Source organism: Trachemys scripta, chromosome 13, assembly GCF_013100865.1.
Source record: "Trachemys scripta elegans isolate TJP31775 chromosome 13, CAS_Tse_1.0, whole genome shotgun sequence".
Lineage (NCBI taxonomy): Eukaryota > Metazoa > Chordata > Testudines > Emydidae > Trachemys > Trachemys scripta.
This window is the reverse complement of record NC_048310.1, coordinates 33,390,490-33,415,614: the sequence shown is the minus strand read 5'-3', so window position 1 is coordinate 33,415,614 and position 25,125 is coordinate 33,390,490. Positions and strand designations below refer to the sequence as shown.

The following is a 25,125-nucleotide window of genomic DNA, read 5'->3' as shown; positions in this document are numbered from 1 at the left end:
AATTCGACATGGCCATGTCGAATTTAGCGCTACTCCCCTCGTCGGGGAGGAGTACAGAAGTCGAATTAAAGAGACCTCTATGTCGAACTAAATACCTTCGCGGTGTGGACGGGTGCAGGGTTAATTCGATGTAACGGCGCTAACTTCGACATAAACGCCTAGTGTAGACCAGGCCTGAAATTTGAATTAGGGCACTTCTAATTAGGATGTCTGTGCACAAACACAGCTTCCATTAGCATCATGGGACAATGATTTCTTGCTTCTTCATACACGCCAAGGAAAAGCCAAAACATGTTTTCATAGTGGGCCACGTTGATTCCGTTAGTGTTGTAGTACAATAACTATTCGCTACACAAATGATAGCTGTTTTTGTATGATGGAACAGTTATTGACTGCATCATTAATCAGCCACCTTCTGGCAGTCTAATAGAACAGAACACATGACCTCCCCTCCTCCCAACTCCCGCCCTCCCACTCTTCTCCAAACAGGCCACACAAATTGCAATGGCTAAAAAATTACTTGGTTTGGCTTGAGTTACAAAAGGAGCTAAGAATAAACATCAAAAATCCAGTCTAAGACTCTTTGGACTTGGTCTCCCCCTCCTGCCTCCCAAGTGTCCTCTTGAGAATTGATCAGCCCACGCTCTAAGGCCTGTTCTTCACTAGAAGTGTGGTGCTACCTCACGTCAGCAACATGATGCAAAATCCTATTGAAAAGGCAGTTGGTAGTTTCAGCATTTGGGGAGGGGTGGGGGCAGTGCACAGAGCTGCCTAGCCAGTCCTCCGCCTAGGAGCAGCAGGGACATGTCACCACTTGCAGGGAGCCACCTCAGGAGCACTGCCTGGATCCGGCACCCTGAAATCCCTCCCATGCCCCGGTCCCCTGCTCCAATCCCTCTCCTACACCCCAACTCCCTCCCAGAGCCCGCGCCCCGCACCCCCTCCTGCACTCCAAACCCCTCGTGGCATTCCTCCGCCTAGGAGCAGCAGGGACATGTTGCCACTTTTGGGGAGTCACGCAGAGGCAGGTAGGGAGCCTGCTGACCCCATGCCAACCGGACTATAAACTGGACTTTCAATGAAGATCAGAAATGCCGGTTTATAGAGCTTTCCAGTTGGTAAAGTGCTGGAGAGCACAGGTTTTACTGTATAAACCTAATATGTAAAGATTATGGAAAATATATAGCACATTTCTCAAAGCTGTTTCCAAATCTTTTGGTAGTTGTAACTGGAAACACACTGGACTTTTGGGGATAAACCTGTTCTTTACTTAGATTGTAAGTTTTTTGGACAGGGGCTGGGTTCTTGTTCTGTGTTTGTACAGCATCTAGCACAGCAGAGTCCAGCTCCTTGCTAGGTGCTTGTAGGTACTACCACAGTACTACTAATAAAGAATATAAATATGTTCAGTTGGTAACTGCTGGAGAGGTGGGGCTGGAATGAAGAGCTAGCAGCCTGGTCCAAATTTTGTTGCCAGTCAACCAACGGTTTTGGTTTAAACCATTCTCTTGAGGTTTTTTGGAAGTACAGCATTGTAACAGTGGTGTATCTTTTTATTATAATCTATCACAGCATGATGTCATTTAAATATCTGAAATCTATTTTCCTCCTCTGTGTTCTAAACCCTAGTTTTGAGTTACCGAGTGAATGAAAGTTGATGTATGTGTTTATTTTCAGTCACCCAGCATGGGCACCCTGATGGGAGTGTACCTTCCATGTATGCAGAATATCTTTGGGGTTATTCTCTTCCTTCGGTTGACATGGATGGTGGGAACAGCAGGAGTTCTACAGTCCTTCCTGATAGTCTTAATCTGCTGCTGTTGTGTGAGTACATGATCAAATTAAGACCTGTCTCATACCGTGTGTACCTCTTGCAAAGCTTTTACTGTGCCCCTCTAAGGGGGTTAACTATACATGTGTGTAGGACTAAGACCAGGACTACACCAGAAACATTTGACAGCATAGTAATGTCAATTAGGGGTGTGATTTTTTGAGTGGGGGGGAGGTAAACATTATTATAACGGTAAAAGTCCTAACGTAGATGCAGTTATAATGGTGTACAAGTGCTTTTGCCAGTTTAACTTAGGCTACACTTCTGTTGGTATAGCTATGTTGGTCAGGATGTGAAGAGATCTGTGGTTGGCAGAATCTCCAACTGTATCAGTGAATCGCTGCTTTACAGATATTTTTATTTTGCTTGGGGGTGTGTGGGTGGGAATTTACAAAGTGCAGCTTTGCTGGTATACATGTGTCCACAGTAGAAACTCTTTGCCAGTATAGTATACTGGTACTCCTATGGTGGTAAAGCACTTCAGATGTAGTCTTATTTCGCTCAGGGAAATGGTGTAACCTCTATTGCCAAAAGCACTTTTTTGCTGGTATAAACTGCGACTAAACTAGGAGGGTTTTCTGGGATAGCTATGCCAGCAAACCTGTTCTGGTGTAGGCCTGGCCTAAGTTAGTTGGGTAGTAAAGAGTGGTGAAGGGGGCCCTGCCATGATCTATGGGTGAATCTACCTTGTGGCTCTAAGATAAATTGTTCAGATTGCATGTGCAATCTAAGCAGTTAAGCAGCCACACTCTTATAGGTGGGGTTTGGAAATTCAGATCCCACAATATTGTCCAAGCAGAATTGACAGTAAATGTGTGAAGTCTTACAAAGCTCTTCTCCTTTGGCACATCTGTTACGCTGTATGTGCAAGCCACACTCATCTCCCACGTGAAAGGCTGAAGAGTTTAATCGTTAAATTGTTTTTGTTGTTGTGAAATCGATGAGTTTTCTGCATTGAGAAAATGACCTTTGGAGGGTGTGACATACCAGGGTACAATCCAGACTACTGAGCAACTGTGTTCTACAACCCTACCCTGCAACCTTGGGTACTTTACAATGCTTTGGTTGAAGCAGTTCTCACCTAGGCCACTCACAAATAGCCGTCCAGCATGCAAGCCACACCCTGCATGTCTGTGCGTAACTGCAGCTGGCCAGCCACACTTGGGTTACACTCTGGCTCTCACCAGCCTTGGTTATACTTCAGGGTGACCCCAACACACCTCCAATCTTAGATTTCCCCCCAGAAATGTATGTCCTGTACTTCCCAGCCCTCTTCTGGACAATACAAATTATATAGTGTGTATTATTTCTTTAATAGAAATAATATGCACACAACTTGCCACCCCAAATGGAGTTTCCCAGACATTTAAATTTAAACACACATGATTAGATAAAACAATAAAACAGCCACAAAGTGAGAGATTTAAAGTGAGTACAAGTAATGAGGCATAAAAGTCAGAAATGGTTATAAGAAAATAAAGTTAAAATGCTACTTGTACCTAACTTAAACTATATTAGAGTCAAGCAAAGTTTCTCACCATATGCTTTCAGCTCTCTTATTGACCAAATACCCTAGGTCAGGACCGCTTCTCCCAGAATCCAGTGAATGGTTTCTTTGTCACTTTAGGTCGGGGGTGTGTGTGTGTCTGTGCATACCTGAAGTGTGCCTTGGGGTCTTTGTCCCTCCTTTTTATAGTTTCAGTCCCCCTCTTGGAAAATATTTCCACCTGTGTGCTAGGAGACAAAAAGTCTGTAGGAAAGGATTTCCCTGCTGTTTTTTCCTCATTTATTTGAGCTTCCCTTGTTTCCCTTCCTGCTTGATGATTCTGTTTACTGCTTAAATGCAAATTAATCAGAGCACACATTCCTTTGTTTGAGATACACCTTTTGCCTACCTCAGTTTGGTCCATCTATTAATAACACTATACAATAGAATCTTATAACTTCAGTGTTGCCACACATATTTTATCAGAACAATACTGATCAACACATTGAGTTTTAAAATGATAACTTACAAGGCATACAGTGTACAAAGATTATTACAGTAGGTACGCTTGGGGGAATTCTGCGCGTGTGCAGAATTCATATCCCCGCAGATTTCTTTGCTTCCCTGCAGACAAAAGACTTTTTGACAGGAAGCAAAGGGAAGCTGCAAAAGCAGTTGCACACCACTCCCTAGCTGCACAGGTACATTGTTTCAGGCACCCAGAGCAGCCGGCGGAGAGGTAAATCACTGTAGGGCTGGGAACATCCCAGCCAGTGGCTCCTACCCTGAGCTGGGATCAACTACTAGTCCCGGCTGGGCTGGAGGCAGGGAAGGATGAGATTTCCTCTTCCCCTGCAAGGAAGGGCTGGGGCTGTGTCAGACCCTCCCCCAGGAATCTCAGCATCCTCCCCTGCTTCCTGCCCCCATCGCTCCTCAGCTGCGGGGCGAGGGGTCACTGTAAGGGGAGCTGCTCCCCCATCCACCCAACCCCCATGTATCGGGACCTCCCATACCCAGACATCCCTGCGAACCTTCACCCCATACACCCAGAACCCCCCTAGCCCTCCACACCCGAACCCCAGCCCACTGAACCTCAACCCCTGCATCTGGAGGCCCCCATGCACCCAGACCCCCTGCCTCCAGACCCCCACCCCTGCATCCAGACCACCCCCCACTGAGCTCCCTGCACTCAAACCTCCACCCTGATGAGCCCCATCCCACTGTACCATCCTGAGCCCCCACATCCAGACCCCCACACCACTGACCCCCAAATAGCTGCACCCAGACCCTCCCCTCACCAAGCCCCACTCCCCCACACCCAGACCCCTCTTCTGAACCCCAACCACTTTCACCTGGAAGCCCCTGCAGAGTCCCATTGCTCTTACACCTGGCAACCGCCACCCTCCAACGAGCCTCTGTTTGTCTAGATCCCCCCACACATAGACCCCCCACTGAGCTGCCTGCACCCAGATTGTCCCACACAGAATCCTCTCACCCCACACCTGGATTCCCCCACACTGAGCCCCTCTACATTTGGATCCTGCCGCAGAGGGGCAGGGGCCCCAGGGTGTTTCTGGGGCAGGCCCAGGCCTTGTGCTGTGTCAGGCTCGGATGCAGCCTCACCACTGAGTCCGTGTCCTGGGGGTGCTGGTGTGGGGAGGCTGCAGGGTGATCTCCCACCTTCGTAGAACCAGTGGCCTGTGCTCCCTATGCCATGCCAAATAAAACTTGCAGAATTTTAAAATGTGCGCAGAATATTTAATTTTTTGGCACAGAATGCCCTCAGGAGTAAGTAGTGTATATGGCATGAATACAGGGGTACATTCTGTTACCATGGGGTAGAACAGAAATGCTATAAATTCCTACTTAAGCATGACAACTTTTTCTGTTTTGCTTATTTTACTATACAGGGAAAGAACTGTATTTTTGAGACTTACTTATGTAAATATATCCATTGTCTTTTTCTCCACAGACTATGCTGACAGCCATATCAATGAGTGCAATAGCAACAAATGGTGTAGTTCCAGGTAATTGTAATTAGTAAATTCCTCACTTCAGTCAGAATAGCACATCTGTAATCCATTTTGACTCACGTTTCCTCCCTGTAAATACAACTGTAAACATGTGCAAATCTGTATGCTAACTAGAAGATTGTGGTTTAATAAAGGTAGATTTTTTTGTTGCTTTCCATTGAAATTAGATGAGAAGGCAAACTAATGTCCGGACATGTCAAGTGAAGAACTGTATTGTACCTTCTCCAGAACTGCCAACCCCAAGTGTTAAAAAATCATGAGCCAGGCCCTCTCTTGCCCCCTCCCCTCCCAAACCCATCAGATTTAAAAAAAAACCCTCATGATTTTTAAGCCAAAGTACCTGTTTTTTTTTCCTTTCTTTAAGGTACGTTTGGGCCACATTTTCAAACCTTGATCTGCTACCATAAGGGCATGTAATTATTTTAAATGAAAGCTGAGATTCTCCCCATATCACATGCCTCCCAGATTCAGGTTTTTAAGAAACATGGTGACTTGCTAAAATCATGGGTTGGCAACACATGTTTGAAAAACATGTCCTGTACTGACATAGCCACCATTGCTATGGTCTCACTGCTATTTTTCTAAGGTTTTTTTTCTTCAGATCCCATCAAGTTGAACTTCACAGCAGATTGAGGGACTGATTTAATGAGGAAGAAAAGTAGTTCAGTGTATACAAAATGTGAAATCCAGGAACTTAAAATGTAGCTCACTCTTCAGACTGGTGATACTAGCTAATCTTTCATTGGACACTAAACAGATTTGCACTGCATGTAACTTAGTTCATCTGTGTTGTAGCCCTTCATTTACACAGTTTGTCTGTGCATATGACTGTTTCTCTTATCTGAAGAGGATAAGAATATGATTTGTTTTTGAGTCTAACAAATTTGTATAGAATGGGAAATTGCAAAATAGAATAAGAATAGATTAAATACCATAAGCACCCTCAGGATTTCGGTCACTGCAAATTACTAGCACCCACCTGTGCATTTGTCCCCAAATGTAAAAGATTTAAATACATTTCTGGGGAGGAAACCTGGATTGAGCCAAGATACAAGGCTTGATTTAATAGCCTGTATTTCTGCTGAATGCTGCCTAGGCAACTGAGAGCTATCTTTGTTTAGTTTGCTGTTGTGTAAACAAAGGTATTTCTGGTAAAGATCTGAAAAAAGCTGGATATGCAATTTATAACTTTGTATGCATGTCCTGGATTTTTTAAAATGTCGCATTCGTAATATAAAAATATTCTGGAAAATACCACCTCCCTTTTCTATCTTGTAGCTGGTGGCTCCTATTTCATGATCTCCAGGTCCCTAGGTCCAGAGTTCGGTGGAGCTGTTGGACTGTGCTTTTACTTGGGAACAACATTTGCAGGAGCTATGTACATACTTGGTGCCATTGAGATTTTATTGGTGAGTAGTAATGCTTATGTGGCAAGTCACATGTAGAAACTACTGCAGAATTCCTGCCTCATAGGGATCGAATTATTCTCATTTTGAAGAGGCATAGAGGATGAAGGCTTACATTTTCAACCGTGATTATTGGGTGCCACTTTTATTCTTTTCTAGGGGCCTGACTTTCAGAAAGTGCAGTGTCCATCCTCTGGAAGCCAGGGCCCTTGAAGGTATCTCATTTTGGTATCAAAAAACAGAGACGCCCCAAATCACTATTCACGTTTGAAAATGTAGGTTGAAGTGTGACTTATTTCAAGCCACCCAGTGAGTCAGTGGCATAGCTAAGGCTAGTTAATTGTATTATGGAGGTAAAACTACAAAACTGCCCATATCGATTGACTATTCTACAGGGTGAAGAACCCTAGCTCAATGTATTTTGCAAATAGAGAATTGATTTACATTGAAATAAATGTTCTGGTATGTAACGCTTATTTAAAATTGAAACATGCAATAAGTGAAAGTATATTTGAAACTCTTGTTGTCTTACTGCAGCCCTTTAGCTAACTTTTTGTTTTCTATTTCAGACATACATTGCACCACAAGCAGCAATTTTTCATTCCACTGGTGCCCATGATACATCTAGTGCTACACTGAACAACATGCGAGTTTATGGAACCATATTCCTCACCTTTATGGCTGTGGTAGTTTTTGTAGGAGTGAAATATGTTAACAAATTTGCTTCTCTCTTCTTGGCCTGTGTAATAATATCCATATTGTCCATTTATGCTGGTGCTATCAAGTCCATCTTCGATCCCCCTGCATTTCCGTAAGTAATCTTGCTCACTGGGTATGTCAACCTGCAAGTCAGAAATATCTTCAGTTGCCATTTGGGAGCACTGATTCAATGGAAGTTATTTTAAAGTTACCCAGCAAATATGGCAGCACTTACGTGCTATAAAAATTGTTTACTTTATGAATGTTAAATTTTATGTTGCAGTGAGCATAGTTCGATAAACCCATGAAACAAAGCTCCTTAGCCTAAAATAAACACATTGTTAACCTTTCCCATCTTTAGCCAGATCCACTAGGTTTGGGTCTTCTGCACAGATAGAGGAAGATGGATGGAAGTTGAGGCTTTTCAACCGATTCCCCCTCATGCAGAAAGAGAGAACCAGATACTCTAGATACAACATAAACTTTCCTCACATGGCATCAGTTCATTTTGTGATGCAAAGTTGCTTTAGTTCTGAGCCAGAGTACAGTTGACTTAGTCCTTTTTGTTTTAAATTCAGTGCAGGCTCATGCTGTACAAGGGAATGCAGAGCACAGGCAACGGTAGCAGGGGATTATGCAGTGCAGTTAGGGTAGCTTAATCTGACAAATTATTCACTTGACAAAAGTAGCGTAATGCTAAATGAGTAGCCACAACCTCCACAGGCCCCCACTATGCATGTAGAGCCCAGTCTGCACCATTGCAGTGAAGAGTGGGAGTTTTACCATTGACTTCAATGGAAATAAATAAAAACCAAAAACCAAACTCGCATACAAATGATCAGGAATAAATTAAAATACAGTGTTTCTCTCTCCCTGTAGCTTTCTCTTATTTAGTGAATGCTTCCCTCTGCTTGCCTACTCATGCTGGCACGATGTGGGTCTGGAAAGGATCTTGAGTCAAGAGGCAGGACTAAATAAACCTAGGCCATCCCCTGACAGATATTTGTCCAATCTGTTATTAAATACCTTCAGTTAGGGGGATTCCACAATCTTCGCTGGAAGCCTATTCCAGAACTAAACTATCTTTATAGTTAGAAAGTTTCTCCTAACATCTATCCTAAATCTTCCTTGTTGGAGACTGTCATCAGCACCCGGCCCTTCCCCCCACGCCTTCTTTTCCCGAGATTAAACATGACCATTTTAAAAATCATTGCCTCATAGATCATGCTTTCTAAACCTTTTATTATTTTTGTTGCTCTTCTCTGGACTCTCTCCAATTTGTTCATATCTCGTCTAAAGTATGGCACCCAAAACTGGACACAGTACCCCAGTGCCAAATAGAGTGGGACAGTTACCTCCATGTCTTACATATGACATTCCTGTTTAATACAACCCAGAATTGTATTAGACTTTTTAGAAACTGTATCAGATTGTTGGCTCATTTTCAATTTGTGATCCACCAGGTCCTTGTCAGCAGTACAACTGCCTAGCCAGTTATTCCCCCTTTTGTACTTGTGTATTTGATTTTTCCTTGCTAGGTATAGTACTTCACACTTATCTTTACTGAATTTCAACTTGTTGATTTCAGACCAATTCTCCAATTTGTCAAGGTCATTTTGAATTCTAGTCCTGTCCTCCAAAGTGCTTGCAACCCTTTCCAGCTTGGTGTCATCTGCAAATTTTATAAGCATACTTTCCACTCCGTTGTCCAAGTAATTAATGAATATATTGAATAGTACCGGATCCAGGACGAACCCCCGTGGGACCCTATTATATATACACTCCCCCTTTTCTTCCCTGCCCCCCGCCAGTTTGACAGTGAACCATTGGTAACTACTCTAAGTACAGTCTTTCAGTCACTCATGCATAAAAGTAGAGCAAAAATGTTGGCTAATATCTTTTTTGTCATGGATTACAGCCACACTGAAACTTCCTGAATTTCTCTTCTCTCCACTCCCAACAAACCAGCTGGAGAAACATAGCAGTGACCCCCTATTCACACTGGTGATCTAGGTTTGGTCAGCCTGTACCTCATATGGCCCCATTAGTTTATTATATGAGCACTTCACAATCTTTCATGTATTTATCCTTAGAGCACCCCAGTGAGATAGAGAAGTGCTATTGTCCCCATTTTATAGAGAACTGAGGCACAGAGCGACTAAGAGACTTGCCCAAGGACACAAAGGGAGTCTGTGGCAGAGGAGGAAATTGGACCCCAAATCGAAGGCTTGTGCTCTATAATCCTTTCCCTCCATCTGTTCTTCATCCCACTCATGGGGGAAGGGGCATTAGGTGGCACATACCCTTCAGATGCTGCTGATCTTCAGAACTGCCAGCCCCACTTGTAGGCAAAATATCCCGAGCTGCACCCTGGAAGTGGGACACCGAGGGGAAGTGGAGAGAGAAATAATTACATGTTTGTTTTAATATTCAAAATATTGAATATTAAAACACAACAATGTCAACATACACGCTCATGGTTCTGCTTCCCAGGAAAGTCTCAAATCTGGAACAAGTTGTTATGAAGGAGAACCACTTTAAAATCCCAGTGTATGAAAAGGGAAAAGCTACGCTTTCCAAATAACATCTGATGCGAGTAACCATCTTTGCTTAGTATGTACTTCTAAATGACTCTCTCATTCCCCTTCCAGGATTTGCATGCTGGGCAACAGGACCCTGACGAGAGGTCATTTTGATGTTTGTGCCAAAACAACAATTGTGGGCAATATGACTGTGGCCACCAAGCTCTGGGAACTCTTCTGCCATAGTTCTAACTTAACCACCGATAACTGTGACAAGTATTTTCTGCTCAACAACGTTACGGAGATAGCAGGTATTCCTGGAGCTGCAAGTGGCATTTTAAAAGGTATGGTACAAAACACTGTTGGATCAAAGGAAATCCTCTTGTTAAGAGGCATGCAGAGCAGTTCAGGTGGATTGAGCTGTTCTATGCTAGTAGAGAAAAAGTACTGAAGAAATCTAATTACAGTTAAGAAAACCCTTTCGAAGAAAACTGTTAGAATACTTTAAAGAGTAGATGGTGTTAATCGTTTTTCTAGATAAGAGGCTTAGTCTCAGTTCTACAAAATTGACTGAATGAGACTGATATTTGCAATAGAAACTCAACTACATTAATATTGTAGGGCGAATTAACCTGGGCATACTATATAACTCTTCAAAACCAGGCTAAAATGTCTGGGTTGGAGAGCAGTGGTAGGATGTTACATACTCCGATTTATAACATAGTAGATTCTAGCTGGAAGAAGCATAGAAGTGTGTGCATGGAGGTGATTTATCTGTGTCCTTGCTCTCTACAAACCTACTGCAAAGCTACATATATAATACTACAAAATGCTCACTCTAAACAAGAATTACAGGGAACATTTTCTGTGTGCAGGTGATGTGTATATGTTCATAAAGTTCCTATTTAACAAGGAAGTTTAGCAGACATATTCACTGCTTATTCCATGCATTGTTGAAACATTAGTTAAATGCAAATCCATGCAGTCATAATACTTCCACTTCCTAAAGAATAAAATAACTTCCATCTAGATATCTGGTTAGGGTTACCGCTTTAGGTTTTTTCAGTTACTATGTATATGTATACTCTTTCATTTAATATACCTAATTTATGTGGCAATGCTAAACTTATGTTGCTTTGTTAGAGCAAGTCTATTTAAGTGGTACGTTAGAATGATATAACATCAGTTCATTAACTTCATAGAATCAAAAAATGTTGCATAAACCTTTCCAGGCAGTTGATTTGTGAGGTGATAATCCAAACATGTTTGTTGCGCTTGTGAAAAGTTTGCATGGAAATACGATGGAAACCTTTTCTGTTTTGGAAGTTTTGTGTGTTTAGTTTTGTAGCTGTAGTAACCCACTAAGTTTCACTCCAGTCTGTTATTGCTTTGAGTAGCTCATTAAGAGTTCAGTAGGTTAGGTTTGGGTGAGCCTGTATTTACTGCTCTCTTTTTGTGGTGGTAACACCACTTTTCTGCCCTCTTCCTGCCCCCCAGATAATCTGTGGAGCAATTATATGGAGAAAGGAGAGATACTGGAAAAAGCTGATCATCCATCAGTTGATGTATCAGGGTTGAAAAGCAACCTTCACCTTTATGTGTTTGCGGATATAGCCACTTCCTTCACAGTACTAGTTGGCATCTTCTTCCCTTCAGTGACTGGTGAATACTGGGAAAGGGGTTTGTGGGATTTTTAATTAACTTTCTTTGATCTCTTGTGGTATTTTCTTAAACTGAAATCTATGTTTAGGTATCATGGCTGGTTCAAACAGATCAGGAGACCTCAAAGATGCGCAAAAATCTATTCCCGTCGGAACAATTCTGGCTATTGTCACCACGTCACTCGTCTGTATCCTTTAAAAGTAGAATAGAATTCTAGCACATTGTGAATCAATTGAATTTTATTATTATTTGTGCTCCTGGTTCATTGCACTGTTTTCAGTTGATATAAATACCCCTGCAATTGTCATATGTCAGTGAAAGAACATAAACACTGGTTCAATTGAGAGTATGTAACTTCCTCCCCTCTCTATCTCTTTGCTTTCTGGCTGCTGTTACTTGCTCCTTTAAGAAAGCTGACTAGCAGTCAGTGGTATCTTGGGCTGACAGAATGCAGAGATCCATTAAAAACACTGCCAGCTGGTAAGGTGGGGAAAGACCTTAAATACAGGAATTTCTAGATCACAGTACCTTTTTAAACAAATAGGTTTTTAATTTTGAGTAAAGGGAGGGCACTGTGTGCTGTCTAAGAATTTGAAAGCGAAATGTGTAAAAGGGAACACAAGGAGCATCAAAGTAGCCAGAGACGGCAAGATGTAGTAGCTAGATTGTTAAATTAGAAATGGAATTGGGGTGGGGACGGAAAGTTGGAATAAAAGGAATCAGTGTAGACCAGACCACTCTAAAATTAGCTGCTGATATCCTGCTAATAAGCTCTTCTGCAAACTACATGTGAACCAGGAAATGAACCTGTCTTCTGACACTTCAGCCAAACTGCAGATCAGGACTGAGCCCTTTGTCATCAAAAGGACATTGTACTCCATGTCATACTCCTTCTGTCTTCCAGAGAGCTTCCGTGTGGTACTTCTGGAGCTGACCTTTTTTGTTCCAGAAGTTGTTGCTTGTACGTTAATGTAGCGGGACAGTCTGGTGACCAGCTGGCCTAGTGCTCAGGCAGTGGCCTTACAGTTTTTGACGGCGTAGTCATTCAGAGGACGTCCCGGCCAGATTGTATGCAGCGGGCTGCTTTTACAGGGGAGCATGGAGGCAAGGTAGGGCGACCCGGGCCCACTCCACCTGATCTCCATCCAGGACCCTCGGGGTTTGTCATAGTGTCTAGATCAGTAATTGATCTCCCCAAGTTACACTTTCGCTGGGTCACTTCCTACCAGACTGGAGCTCTTCTGTTTGGGGCATGGTTGCTGGTTTACTCTACTTGGTCTGTTAACGTCTGGTTCAAAGCAGTCTCTTTTAAGGCTTTCAGCTCCCACCAGGGAGTTTTGAAATGTAAAACAAATTTTATTAAAAACATTAACCATGTCTCTTTAATCCAGTCTTTCTTAAATTTGAATTTTGGAACAACAATTTAATCATATTTGTCTCTTAACTATTAAAGATTGGTACATTGGGTGGTATTAACAACTCACTGACCCGCATACCTCGAGTGATCATGATATCTGATTATACAGAGGATACCACTGCATCATAATCATTTGCACAGGGGTAAACATTGAGCTTTAATGATGTTCAATATAATTGCATTGATTCATCATGTCTAAATAAAATTACCTTCCTTAATGTACTCTATACTCAAGATTTCAGCAGTGTATTACTATTTGGAGCCTGCATAGAGGGCGTTGTACTTAGAGACAAGTAAGTAATGATGAAATATTTTACCTATAGCATGGTAGGGGAGGTTGTGCCCTGCCTTTGGCCAATGAATATTTTAGTCTTTGCCTTCACCTCCACACCTGACTAAAGCTGCCTCTTAGGCATATCTGCATTCAAAATGTAAAGGATACTTTGGAAGAATGGGTTCTACATTTCCCTCTGCTTTGTGTGTCTGCTCCCTCCAAACACTAGTAGTGTAGGGTCTTCAGAAGAACATTTTATCCATTTTGCCTCGCATCACGGGTTGCCTTTTGAGTTCCAAGGGGTACTAGGTCCAGAGATCGATTTCTTGTCATTACAGTTGACTTTCTAGAAAATCAAAAACCCGCTGATGTTATCTGAACACTGAACTTCCCCTTTGCTCCCCTGTTCTCCCTTTCTGCCTCCTTACTAGACCTGGTGAAATTTTTCCTTGCAAATAAATTATGTGATGAATTCAGCCCTTTTTTCCTCCTGAGAAACTAATTTTTGATTGCTGCAAATGTATTGACTATTTGTGAGAATTTGTCTAATAGTATAGATAGTCTTGGGCCAATGTGATCTTAGCAGATAGTTGTTAAAATGAATAGTTTGCTCTCTGTTACTCGTGGGCAGTGTGGGCACAAGTTGGAGGATAATATTTTTTATAGTTTGGTTGAATGGCTGAAACTTTTTAATACAGAATGACTGCTCATTAAAATAGTGTATGATCGTGTCTGCTCACTTGTGGTCTTGCGCACATATGGGTATTTACATGAAGGATTGCTGTTTCCCTTAAATGCTTGTGACCAAAATCCCACTTGTGAATTAAGAATAAAAAGGGGATGTGAACATGGTCAAATCCAAGCAGCCATTTATAATTAGAAACATGTTGTCACATTTGACGATCATGTTTCTTACCCTCAGGTTCTTAACCCTGTAAATCAAGTAATGATAGTTATCCTAATGCTGGACTCTACAAACAGCATTTCTGAAAGCTCCCATGAAGATCTTCTCTCAGGGGACAAGCAGGGAACTGCTTGTTAATAAAGTCTGGCATAAGGCTACAATCTGGTTGAAAAGGTCCATCATCACTGAAGCTTTTTGTATGAGTCTGAAATTGTACAACCAATTTCCATACTTAATGGTGGTTATTTCATGCTAAAAAACATAGGGCAGAAAAACGTAGGTGTCACTCGTTGTTTAAATAAACAGGAGAGCTCGGTTTCAATGTACTAAGGATGGCTTCTCACCAGATAAACAGAAACGAGTACTTGGTTAACAAGGCAATAGAAGTGTTATAAATAACTTAAGACTGAAGTGAGTTTTCAGATGCCTGTCCTTGGAAAATGGGTGCAACCTTCTTTTCAGTAGTGGTTAGCTTGCTGTAGGAGGTCGCTTGGGCTATTGATTCAGATTTTTTCCTATATTGCAGTTTTTTGTTCAAGAAGTTGCTGGAAATTTTGGTTTAAATAAAATCTAACATACTTCTTGTTGGCTTACATTTGAATAAGACAGACTCTGTCAAAGTGAAATATAAGACTGGCTAACCTTTCTTTATCCTACAGGTATGGTGATGCAGTGAACAAGAACTTAGTGGTGGGCACGCTTTCTTGGCCCTCACCTTGGGTCATTGTGATAGGCTCATTCTTCTCTACCTGTGGAGCAGGCTTACAGAGCCTCACTGGAGCCCCACGGCTACTGCAAGCTATAGCAAAGGACAACATTATTCCTTTCCTATGGGTTTGTAAATATTAAATAACGTTCATTGTGCTGTACGCAGCATACACGAACCCCATGGCCTAGCCAGTGGGGTAAAGTTATGTTCCTGGAGACAGGCAGAAGGAAATTGGAATATGTAGATGTAGTTGGCAGATATCAGAAACCTGATCGCTGAGTTGCAGGCTGGTTATGCAGAAATCAGGCCACTAAGCTTCAAGCTCCCAGTCCCTGCTCGCAAGCCTACCAGCCCCACTACTAACCCTGCCTACACTTTGATCTGGTGCTAGGAGGAGTGGAGCAAATGTAACTGCTGAGATTCCTCCAGGCCCTCTCGCTATGGGATATTTGGACCTTGAGAGTGAGGCTGGTTTACACTGGGGGCGGGGAGGATTGATCTAAATTATGCAACTTCAGCTACGTGAATAACTTAGCTGAAGTCGATGTACTTAGATCTACTTACCACGGTGTCTTCACTGTGGTAAGTCGACGGCTGACGCTGTCCCGTCAACTCCGCCTGCGCCTCTCGCCCTGGTGGAGTACCGGAGTCGACGGGAGAGTGCTCGGCAGTCAATTTATCGTGTCTAGACTAGACACGATAAATTGACCCCTGCTGGATCGACTGCTGCCTGTCGATCCAGCGGGTAATGGAGACAAGCCCTCAGTGGTCATCTCTCACTCTTCTTTGCTGTTTCTGCCGGAGTAGGGCCCCAGTCAGGTTTCATATGTTGAAGCAGAAGCCATACCTTCACTTTTTAGTTGCTGTCTACTGCTTGCAGACCACTACTGCCTCTTCTCCGACTAGCTTCTTGCTTAATCTTGTCAAAAGCAAGGTAAGGCTCTTCTTCCTAGAAACAGAAGAAAGGGAGATTGGACAAGGATTCCCCACTCTTAAACTAGATTTTAAAGTGAGTGTCTGTGTTTAAAATAAAAAAAAGGCAGGTGTGGATTGAAGGGAGGATTTGGATAAATATTTTTTGTATCATGAAGGAGTGTGACATCAAACTCAATGGACTAGAGAATGGGATTAGAGGCTAGCTAGACTCCTGTCCTTGTCCTTCAATGAAAGATATGAAAATTCGCCCCTGCACGCTATCTTTGACGTGGGAAATAGATTTTATTTTAGAATGTTACTGAACGTATTTGTAAGCAGTGTCAAGTTAAGCTGAGTCAAGTGAGATAGTACAAATAAATAATGTTCCTTTTCTTTTTTTGTTCAGGTTTTTGGCCATGGGAAAGCAAATGGTGAACCAACATGGGCGCTTCTGCTAACAGCATTAATTGCTGAACTTGGAATTCTTATAGCTTCACTTGACATGGTGGCTCCAATTCTCTCCATGTAAGGAACAAAGTCACTGTTACAAGATAGATATGGCAGGCTTTTGAAGTCTGTTAACTTGATTATCTTTTAGAACCTCTATTTTAGATAAATACAACAGTTATTGGGACAGAAGTTCCATTTATTTAAGGACTACAAATGACCTGACGTCCATCTTAATTAACATGTAAATTGTCATGCCTCTGAAATATATCATGAGTGAACATTTTTTTTCTGACATAGCTGGATTGGTCTTCCCTTTAGAAAACCGTATCACGTTTGGTGCTCAGCAGTTGGACAGAAGGAATTTGGTTAGAGTCATTTGTAAAGAGTCTCTGACCTTTACATCTAATTTGTATTAACAGTTTAGGCTCGTCTTTAGTAACAAATTGGAGGTATAGCCTCTTGTGCTAGCAAAACAGATATTGGTTTTGGTGTTATGTGAGTGACATTCAGACCATTCCATTATTACAGTTTGTGTCAAAAACTAACGTGTGCTAAATTGTTCCTTCTCTACAGGTTTTTCTTGATGTGTTACCTCTTTGTCAATCTGGCATGTGCAGTACAAACACTTTTAAGAACTCCAAATTGGCGGCCCCGATTTAAATACTATCATTGGTAAGCAAATGACTCAGTGTATTCTTTGGTCTACTCTAGTCCGTATTCTTTGGTCTACTGAGGGGATTTGAAAGACTGTTGTTAACCCTTCATATGAGGGAAGAGCTTCCTAATAGAGGGGATGTTAGTGTGTGTTTTCTGCTGCTGATCACAGGCGTGGAGTATTTCTATAGGTGGCTTTTGCAGCTAGCCATGGAGGACCTTACTCACTCACCTCGTTTCTGAAATTGTGTCTTGGGCAATCTTAGGATGGCTGAGAAGATGGAAAGATTCTGCAGTGCCCTGGGGCTATCAAGAGGGACTCAGTTAAGGCTGCTTGATTTCTTCCATCCATCTGGTAGTAGTCAGGGATGCAGGAAGAAACTCCTCTGTTTAGTGTGGACCAGAATTGTGGTGATTAATGTAATAATAGTGTCATCCCCACAATAGAGTATATTACAATAGTGGTGATGGAAGTTATTGTTTGCTTTTTACTGCCATCTCTTCAGGAGAGAGGATACAGAAGGTGAGAAACTTCAAGGGGGAAAGCAATTAAAATAACCAATGGGTTTGTAGCAGGTACTTCAAGCTTTTAGCTTTTTCTCCCCAGGTACTTGCTAATACCTATTTTTTCCCCCTCCCAGGGCTTTATCATTTTTAGGCATGAGTATTTGTCTTGCGTTGATGTTCATTTCATCCTGGTATTATGCTCTGGTGGCTATGCTCATTGCGGGCATGATTTACAAGTACATTGAATACCAAGGGTAAGTATTTCCAAAAGGAGAAGGGTAAGGGGGGACTTGGACTTACTTACCATTTATTGGTTCGGCACGTGAATGGGCATTGCTTTGTGTCTATGGTATTAGTTTCCTACGTGAGAGTATTTTTGCAACTCCTTTGCGGTGGTGATTCCAAAAAGAATTTATTAGATCAGGACGTATTTCTTGGGTAAGCATCTGCAAAATGTTTCTTGAAATCTGTGTGTTAGCGGGAATTGAATTGAAGGCCTATTTTGGGGATCTAGTTCCCTGCTCCACTTTACCCTCCTGGACCTTTGACAACTTCTAGCCAAGGAGGCCTGAATGGAGCCCTCTACTCTTGGCTCATAAATTGGCCAGGCAGTAAGGGTTTTTAGAGAGTCTTGTGGGGAGAGAACCAGCACCCAAACTCAGCCTTCCTTGGGATGCATGAGATTGCTATTCTCAGTCTCTTAGACTGGTAGTTTGACTGTATAACTTCATCTTCACAAATCAGATGGTGAAGCACATGGTGTGGTTCATGCATGATGATGTCCCAAGGAAATCTCAACCACAGACAGGAGTGATTTATAAATTGCAAAGTACTCCACTTAGGAAGGAACAATCAGTTGCACACATACAAAATGGAAAATGACTGCCTAGGAAGGAGTACTGTGGAAAGGGATCTGGGGGTCATAGTGGATCACAAGCTAAATATGAGTCAACAGTGTAACGCTGTTGCAAAAAAAGCAAACATTCTGGGATGTATTAGCAAGAGTATTGTAAACAAGACACATTTCTGGGTGCCACATTTCAGGAAAGATGTGGACAAATTGGAGAAAGTCCAGAAAAGAGCAACAAAAATGATTAAAGGACTAGAAAACATGACCTATGAGGGAAGATTGAAAAAATTGGATTTGTTTAGTCTGGAGAAGAGAAGACTGAGAGGGGACATAACAGTTTTCAAGTACATAAAAGGTTGTTAAAAGGAGGAGGGAGAAAAATTGTTCTTCTTAACCTCTGAGGATAGGACAAGAAGCAATGGGCTTAAATTGCAGCAAGGGCAGTTTAGATTGGACATTAGGAAAAACTTCCTAACTGTCAGAGTGGTTAAGCACTGGAATAAATTGCCTAGGCAGGTTGTGGAATCTCCATCATTGTGGATTTTTAAAAGCAGGTTGGACAAACACCTGTCAGGGATGGTCTAGATCAGGGTTCGGCAACCTTTCAGAAGTGGTGTGCCGAGTCTTCATTTAATCACTCTGATTTAAGATTTCGCGTGCCAGTAACACATTTTAACGTTTTTAGAAGGTCTCTTTCTATAAGTCTATAGTATATAACTAAACTATTGTTGTTTGTAAAGTAAAGTTTTTAAAATGTTTAAGAAGCTTCATTTAAAATTAAATTAAAATGCAGAGCCCCCCATACTGGTGGCCAGGACCCGGGCTGTGTGAGCGCCACTGAAAATCAGCTCGCGTGCCATAGGTTGCCTACCCTGGTCTAGATAATACTTAGTCCTGCCTTGAGTGCAAGGGACTGGACTAGATGACCTCTTGAGGTCCCTTCCAGTTCTATGATTCTCTGCCTGATGTGTTTGCTTGAAATACATCTTGCAGTTCAGCCCAGTGAATACATTAGGTTGTGAAGCACATCCGTAAATTTGTTATAAAGTAATTATGACTTCTATGCAAGAGCAAGGAAGTTAAACACTGCTGACATAATACTACCTAGCTCATATATATCGCTTTTCATCATCAGATCTCAAACCATGTATTCACTAAAATATGTGATCCTTTGCAGTGCAGAGAAGGAATGGGGTGATGGTATTCGGGGTCTGTCACTCAGTGCTGCCAGATATGCCTTGCTAAGACTGGAAGAAGGTCCTCCCCACACCAAGAACTGGAGGTAGGCATTTTGGATGTGCAAAATGCAAATTTTGCTGAGCCTCTGGTTGCATGTGCAGGGTTCAAAACAATGCCCACAATTTACATGTAAATAATTAGCTTGACACTGGACAGGAGCTTTGCTATCTTAAAAATACAAAAGAAGTTTAAGAACTCAATCTTTTAATGGGAGTCAGGGGCGGCTCCAGGCAGCAGTGCAGCAAGTGCGTGCCTGGGGCGGCAAGCCGCGGGGGCCGGTGTGCCGGTCGCCGTGAGGGTGGCAGTCAGGTAGCCTTCGGCGGCATGCCTGGGGAGGTCCGCTGGTCCCGCGGCTTTGGCGGCAATTTGGCGGCGGGTACGCCGAAGGTGTGGGACCGGCAGATAACCTGCAGAAATGCCGCCGAATCCGCATGACCAGTGGACCGCCGAAGGCTGCCTGACTGCTGTGCTTGGGGTGGCAAAAAACATAGAGCCGCCCCTGATGGGAGTCAGAACATGTGAGTAAGTCCTGCACACTTAGTGTGAAATGCACGCAGCCCATGTAAGATATCCCGTGCTACATTAACTACACGGGGGGTGCCCTGCAGAGACAGAGCAGCAGCCCATGTAAGATATCCCTGCTACATTAACTACACGGGGGGTGCCCTGCAGAGATAGAACAGCAGCCCATCTTGTCTGGGATGTGGATGGAGTCTCAGGCCCTGTGTAGGCTAGTTCAGAAAGTGGAGTTGGGGAATGACACACAAGATCTGTGATTCCAGGAATGCAGTGGCCTAATACCTGCCGTAGTGGCACGGAGGTTGCTGATGTGGCTGCAGCTTTAAAACTGGAATAGTGGCCAAGGATTTCTCCCTCTAGCCTCTGCACTTCAGCTGCATGCAGCCAGATTACACAGGCAACATGCATTTTGCTCTGAGAGAGCAGAGCTCTGTGTGCAGCAGCTGGAAAATAGTAAGGCTTAGTGGGCTGAGAAATCCTCATTAATCGAAAGGTAAACTTGTACTCTTCCATGACTTTCATCTCTGAAGTGCCTAGCTCAATCTAGCTTGTATTATGTTGCTAACTAGCACTACTGTATGGGGATATTGAGCACTCCTCCATCTATCCAGAGGAGTAGAAGTCACCTTAAATAATACAAACAAAATCGTATACATCATGGTATTCTGTTACTCATAGCTGAATGTTGGGAAAGAAAGTATTGTCAGACTGAAGTTGCATGTATCTCACATGTCAGAAGAAGGTGAAATTCATTTGTAATCTTAATTCCCAGGTGTTTGGTACATAATATCCATATAGACCTAGAAGGTAGCTTTATTGCATAAATGTAGTAGGCAATGTATTTTATATCGGGCAGATCCTTGAAAATCAGTCTCTAAGTAAAATGCTAATGCAGTCCTCTCAGACTAGTAAAATCCTTGCTTCAAACCCACCTGGAAGAAGACTCTCCAGACAATATTCCAAATCTGCTTTGTTTAAAGAAATAAAACATCAAGTACTGCCCTTTCAGTGCATATTGGTACAGCGATAGTACTTCACTGTTGTGGATATTAGTGTTAATGTTGAAGCATAATTAAGATAACTAGTGAAGCAAACATTTTAAAAAAAGTTTTATAAGAATTACCTGGACTGCTTTTTCTTTTCTTCTAGGCCTCAATTGCTGGTGCTTCTGAAATTAGATGAAGATTTGCACGTGAAGTATCCGAGGCTGTTAACATTTGCTTCTCAGCTGAAAGCTGGCAAAGGTTTGACTATCATAGGGACAGTGATCCAAGGGAATTTCCTGGAGAGTTATGGAGAGGCCCAAGCTGCTGAACAGGTGCGTGCTTTAACTATTGACATATAATGATGATTTTACACAATTGTAGTGAACGTTTATTAAACTTTGTGGAAAGTAAAACAGGCTCCAGTAAAGCAAAGCTCTTAAACACGAGTGTACTAGATGCCTGTTGCCCAAAGTGCTTAAAGACATGTTTAAGTGCACTGCTGAATTGGGGTCTAAAGATCTAAAAGACACGTCATGGCTGTGGCATTAAGTTCTAGATCAGGGGTAGGCATCCTATGGCACGCGTGCCAAAGGCGGCACGCGAGCTGATTTTCAGTGGCACTCACACAGCCCGGGCCATTATTGTTCTGTTTATATCTTGCAGCTTTGTTATAAAGCCTTATAGCATATGAAGCCTTATACTACATATGATTCTCCTGTCCTTCATTTCTCAAAATAGGGCAGTAAACTTTTGCCCCTGATGAGTATATGCAGATTACAGTATGAACATGCATAAGAAGTATAATAATCAGTTGATGTAGAGGGTCTGAGTTCATTTTAATGGAGAACTTTTTTCCCTTGCCTTATCTTCCAGACTATTAAGAACATGATTGAAATTGAGAAAGTGAAAGGATTTTGTCAAGTAGTTGTAGCCACCAAGGTTCGAGAAGGAATTGCCCACTTGATACAGTCCTGTGGACTAGGTGGCATGAAACACAACACTGTGGTTTTGGGATGGCCGTATGGCTGGAGACAAAGTGAAGATGCGAGAGCCTGGAAAACATTTATAGGTTAGTTGTAATATGTGATGTGGTTAGACACCCAGAACCAAGTTCTCTGTACTACTCTACACACATTATACTTGTGATTGAACAGATTTATTTTGCAAGTTCAGTATTGCTTTCCCACTATTTGCATGAATATTAACAAAAAAAGTAAAAAGTAAAGTAATGGCACTCATTGACAGGTATATGTGTCTATATGCCATTTCAAATGTTTTTTAATAAACAATACCATTTTTTCAATTAAAAAGCCTTTATAGTTGCACAGTTATACAAAAGGAGTAAATACATGTATTTAATGTGAGCGGTGATTTTATGGGTAAGTGGCACTTGCTCACTGAATAGCCTTTTCCATTATAATTTTCTTTTACAGTACCATAGAAAAGTGACTGTTTGCTTTCTTCCCCTTCCCTGCAGATACTGTGCGTTGTACAACTGCTGCCCATCTGGCTCTGTTGGTGCCCAAAAATGTGTCTTTCTATCCCAGCAACCATGAACGTTACAACGAAGGCAACATTGATGTGTGGTGGATTGTGCATGATGGAGGCATGTTGATGTTGCTTCCTTTTCTACTGAAGCAGCATAAAGTAAGGATTTAAAGAGCTAGAGAACAAATTCGTCTGCCTACTATGTATGCATCAGTGTATGGTGTGGAACAGTGAGCCAGCAATAAGTGAAGATCCTCATGCTGTTCTCCCAATACGTTTTGTCTTGTATTATATATTTATAAAAAAGGTTTTTGACCCACATGTACATTCTTCTCATGTACAATACATTCTTATATTACCAGAATGTATCTTTTCCTACCTGATCATAGCTGGAGTGGTCATACAAACTCACAAATCTTTACCTTGTAAAAAAAGGAAAGGTACTGCATTGAAAAGGTAGCACTCCTGTAGCTGTGTTTGAGACTTTTTTTTTAAATATGGAGATATCCCTATCTCATAGAGCTGGAAGGGACCTTGAAAGGTCATCGAGTCCAGTCCCCTGGCTTCACAGCAGGACCAAGTACTGTCCCTGACAGTTTTTTGCCCCAGATCCCTAAGTGGCTCCCTCAAGGATTGAGCTCACAACCCTGGGTTTAGCAGGCTAATGCTCAAACCACTGAACTATCCTTCCCCCCCAAAGGCTTGCTCAGCCTTCTGTTGATAGCTATGTAAATTTAATAAGAAGTGTACCATAAAGGACTCAGCAGACTGCTTATGGATACCATTTTCACAAGGGCTATAGGACCTAATGGATGTCTAAATTTTAGACACTTGATGTATTTCATTGCAATATAATTGGATTATATGCATGCAAAAGGAGAACACTGTCAGGTTATGAAGCAAGTGTTAATTCGGAAGCTGGTGTACTAGTTAACCAAAGAAAGAATTCATTTGTATTAAGCGGTTGTAGTACCAGAAATTAAACTGAATTTAATAAACTCAAGATGATCATGAAGGTGAGGGACCACAATAGTGCTGGTAGTACAGCTGGTTGAGAAATGACCCCAAATTATGAAAACTATAGACTTCTTCATCAAATTGGATTATGTTGAGAAATTTTGAGCACTCAAACTGGTTGAAAACCAGCAATAAAAAATTAATGAAAACTTTTCACAAATTGATTGGAACTTAACAAATTTGAAAACTTTCTCTAAAACAGGCAGGTACAAAGAAAGTTGTCCCTCTCTCTATCCCATACTTACCAATGATTGCACCTCTTCTGAGCTGCCTTGCCTTGCTCCATCTCTTGGCTTCCCTTGGAAGAGGCAGTCCATTATTCCAAAGTGTGGTGGTTATTTCTTAAAGACAAAGGGTAGGTCTTCACTACCTGCTGGATCGGCGGGTAGAGATCGATCTGTCGGGCATCGATTTATCGCATCTCGTCTAGATGTGGATAAATTGATCCCCGAACGCGCTCCCTGTTGACTCCGTAACTCCAGCCCGTGAGAGGCGGAAGCGGAGTCGAAGGGGGAGTGGCAGTGGCAGCTATTTGCGTAGCTTAAGTTGCGTATCCTAGGTTGACCTCCCTCCTCCCCCCTCAATGTAGACCAGGGCAAAGAGGAGGAACCTAGGTCTCCTTAAGTGAAAGGAATCCACTAACCTCTCTGTCATCAGGAGAGATGGTTAAAATAAGATGATTAAAAAAGTCTTTCAGTAGTACTGTATCTTTTAAAAATAAGACAGTATTTATGCCCCTTGTGTCCAAAATGTTGATGATTTTAAATGATTTTAAAATATAGTTCCCTTGGGATTTTTGGTGACTTTTTCCCAGTTTGTCCTTTGCGGGTCCCTACATCATGGCTTTAGGCTGGATGGGAAAATATTAAGCCTCCTGAAGACACTTCAGCTTTGGCCAGTGGGGTCACTTGATGCTGAAGCCACTTCAGCTTTGGCTAGCGGGGTCACTTGATGCTGAAGACACTTCAGCTTTGGCCAGTGGGATCACTTGATGGGGCCAGGAAACTTATCAGCCAATGTAAAGGCTATGATTGGTTTTGTCATGACAGGAATGCAAGAAAAAAATTAATCTCACAAACCTTGGCATATAGCACATCAGTGTTAAGTTTATTTGTTGTTAAAATTTAAAAGAATATAAAGATCATAAAACACCCCAGAAGAATGAAATATGTCAAGATTTTGTGGCAGTCTCACCAGCGAGCAGACCAGGGTGAATGAATAATGTTTTATTGAGGTATCCCCTCCCACCTAAAAAAAAAAAAAAAAGGCTCATGGGTTTTGTCAAGGGAAACATAGCAGTGAAAAATGTGCAGACTCACTAGTGAGAAATCTAACTGGGATTTTTCTTATGTTCTAGTTCATAGGACCATTGGGCTGGCCTCATATGGCTTTTCTTTGTTATCTTTAAGCCAAAAGAGAAGCTGGATACAAATTTAAGGCCTGCCTTACATTAATGGCTCATTAACTGTGTTTGTTAAAGTCATGCTTGATAATCATCTCAGTTTGTCAACACAATGCGTCAGCAATGCTCCTAAACTATGCTTGATTTCTCTGATG

At 42.1% G+C, this 25,125-nt stretch overlaps 1 protein-coding gene across 2 annotated transcripts in view; it reads left to right on the top strand.

The window, feature by feature from the left end:
- Positions 1-25,125, top strand: part of SLC12A4 (solute carrier family 12 member 4) — a 67,277-nt gene that overhangs the window by 34,255 nt on the left and 7,897 nt on the right. For both annotated transcript variants that reach the window (XM_034788232.1, XM_034788233.1), the window contains exons 4-19: positions 1,678-1,824; positions 5,290-5,344; positions 6,629-6,759; positions 7,326-7,567; positions 10,107-10,321; positions 11,475-11,639; positions 11,728-11,826; positions 13,292-13,349; positions 14,894-15,068; positions 16,265-16,383; positions 16,882-16,980; positions 17,604-17,723; positions 19,497-19,601; positions 21,227-21,395; positions 21,937-22,132; positions 22,541-22,710. In XM_034788232.1, the coding sequence (XP_034644123.1) occupies positions 1,678-1,824; positions 5,290-5,344; positions 6,629-6,759; positions 7,326-7,567; positions 10,107-10,321; positions 11,475-11,639; positions 11,728-11,826; positions 13,292-13,349; positions 14,894-15,068; positions 16,265-16,383; positions 16,882-16,980; positions 17,604-17,723; positions 19,497-19,601; positions 21,227-21,395; positions 21,937-22,132; positions 22,541-22,710 (2,265 nt within the window). The remainder of the gene's footprint in view (positions 1-1,677; positions 1,825-5,289; positions 5,345-6,628; positions 6,760-7,325; positions 7,568-10,106; positions 10,322-11,474; positions 11,640-11,727; positions 11,827-13,291; positions 13,350-14,893; positions 15,069-16,264; positions 16,384-16,881; positions 16,981-17,603; positions 17,724-19,496; positions 19,602-21,226; positions 21,396-21,936; positions 22,133-22,540; positions 22,711-25,125) is intronic.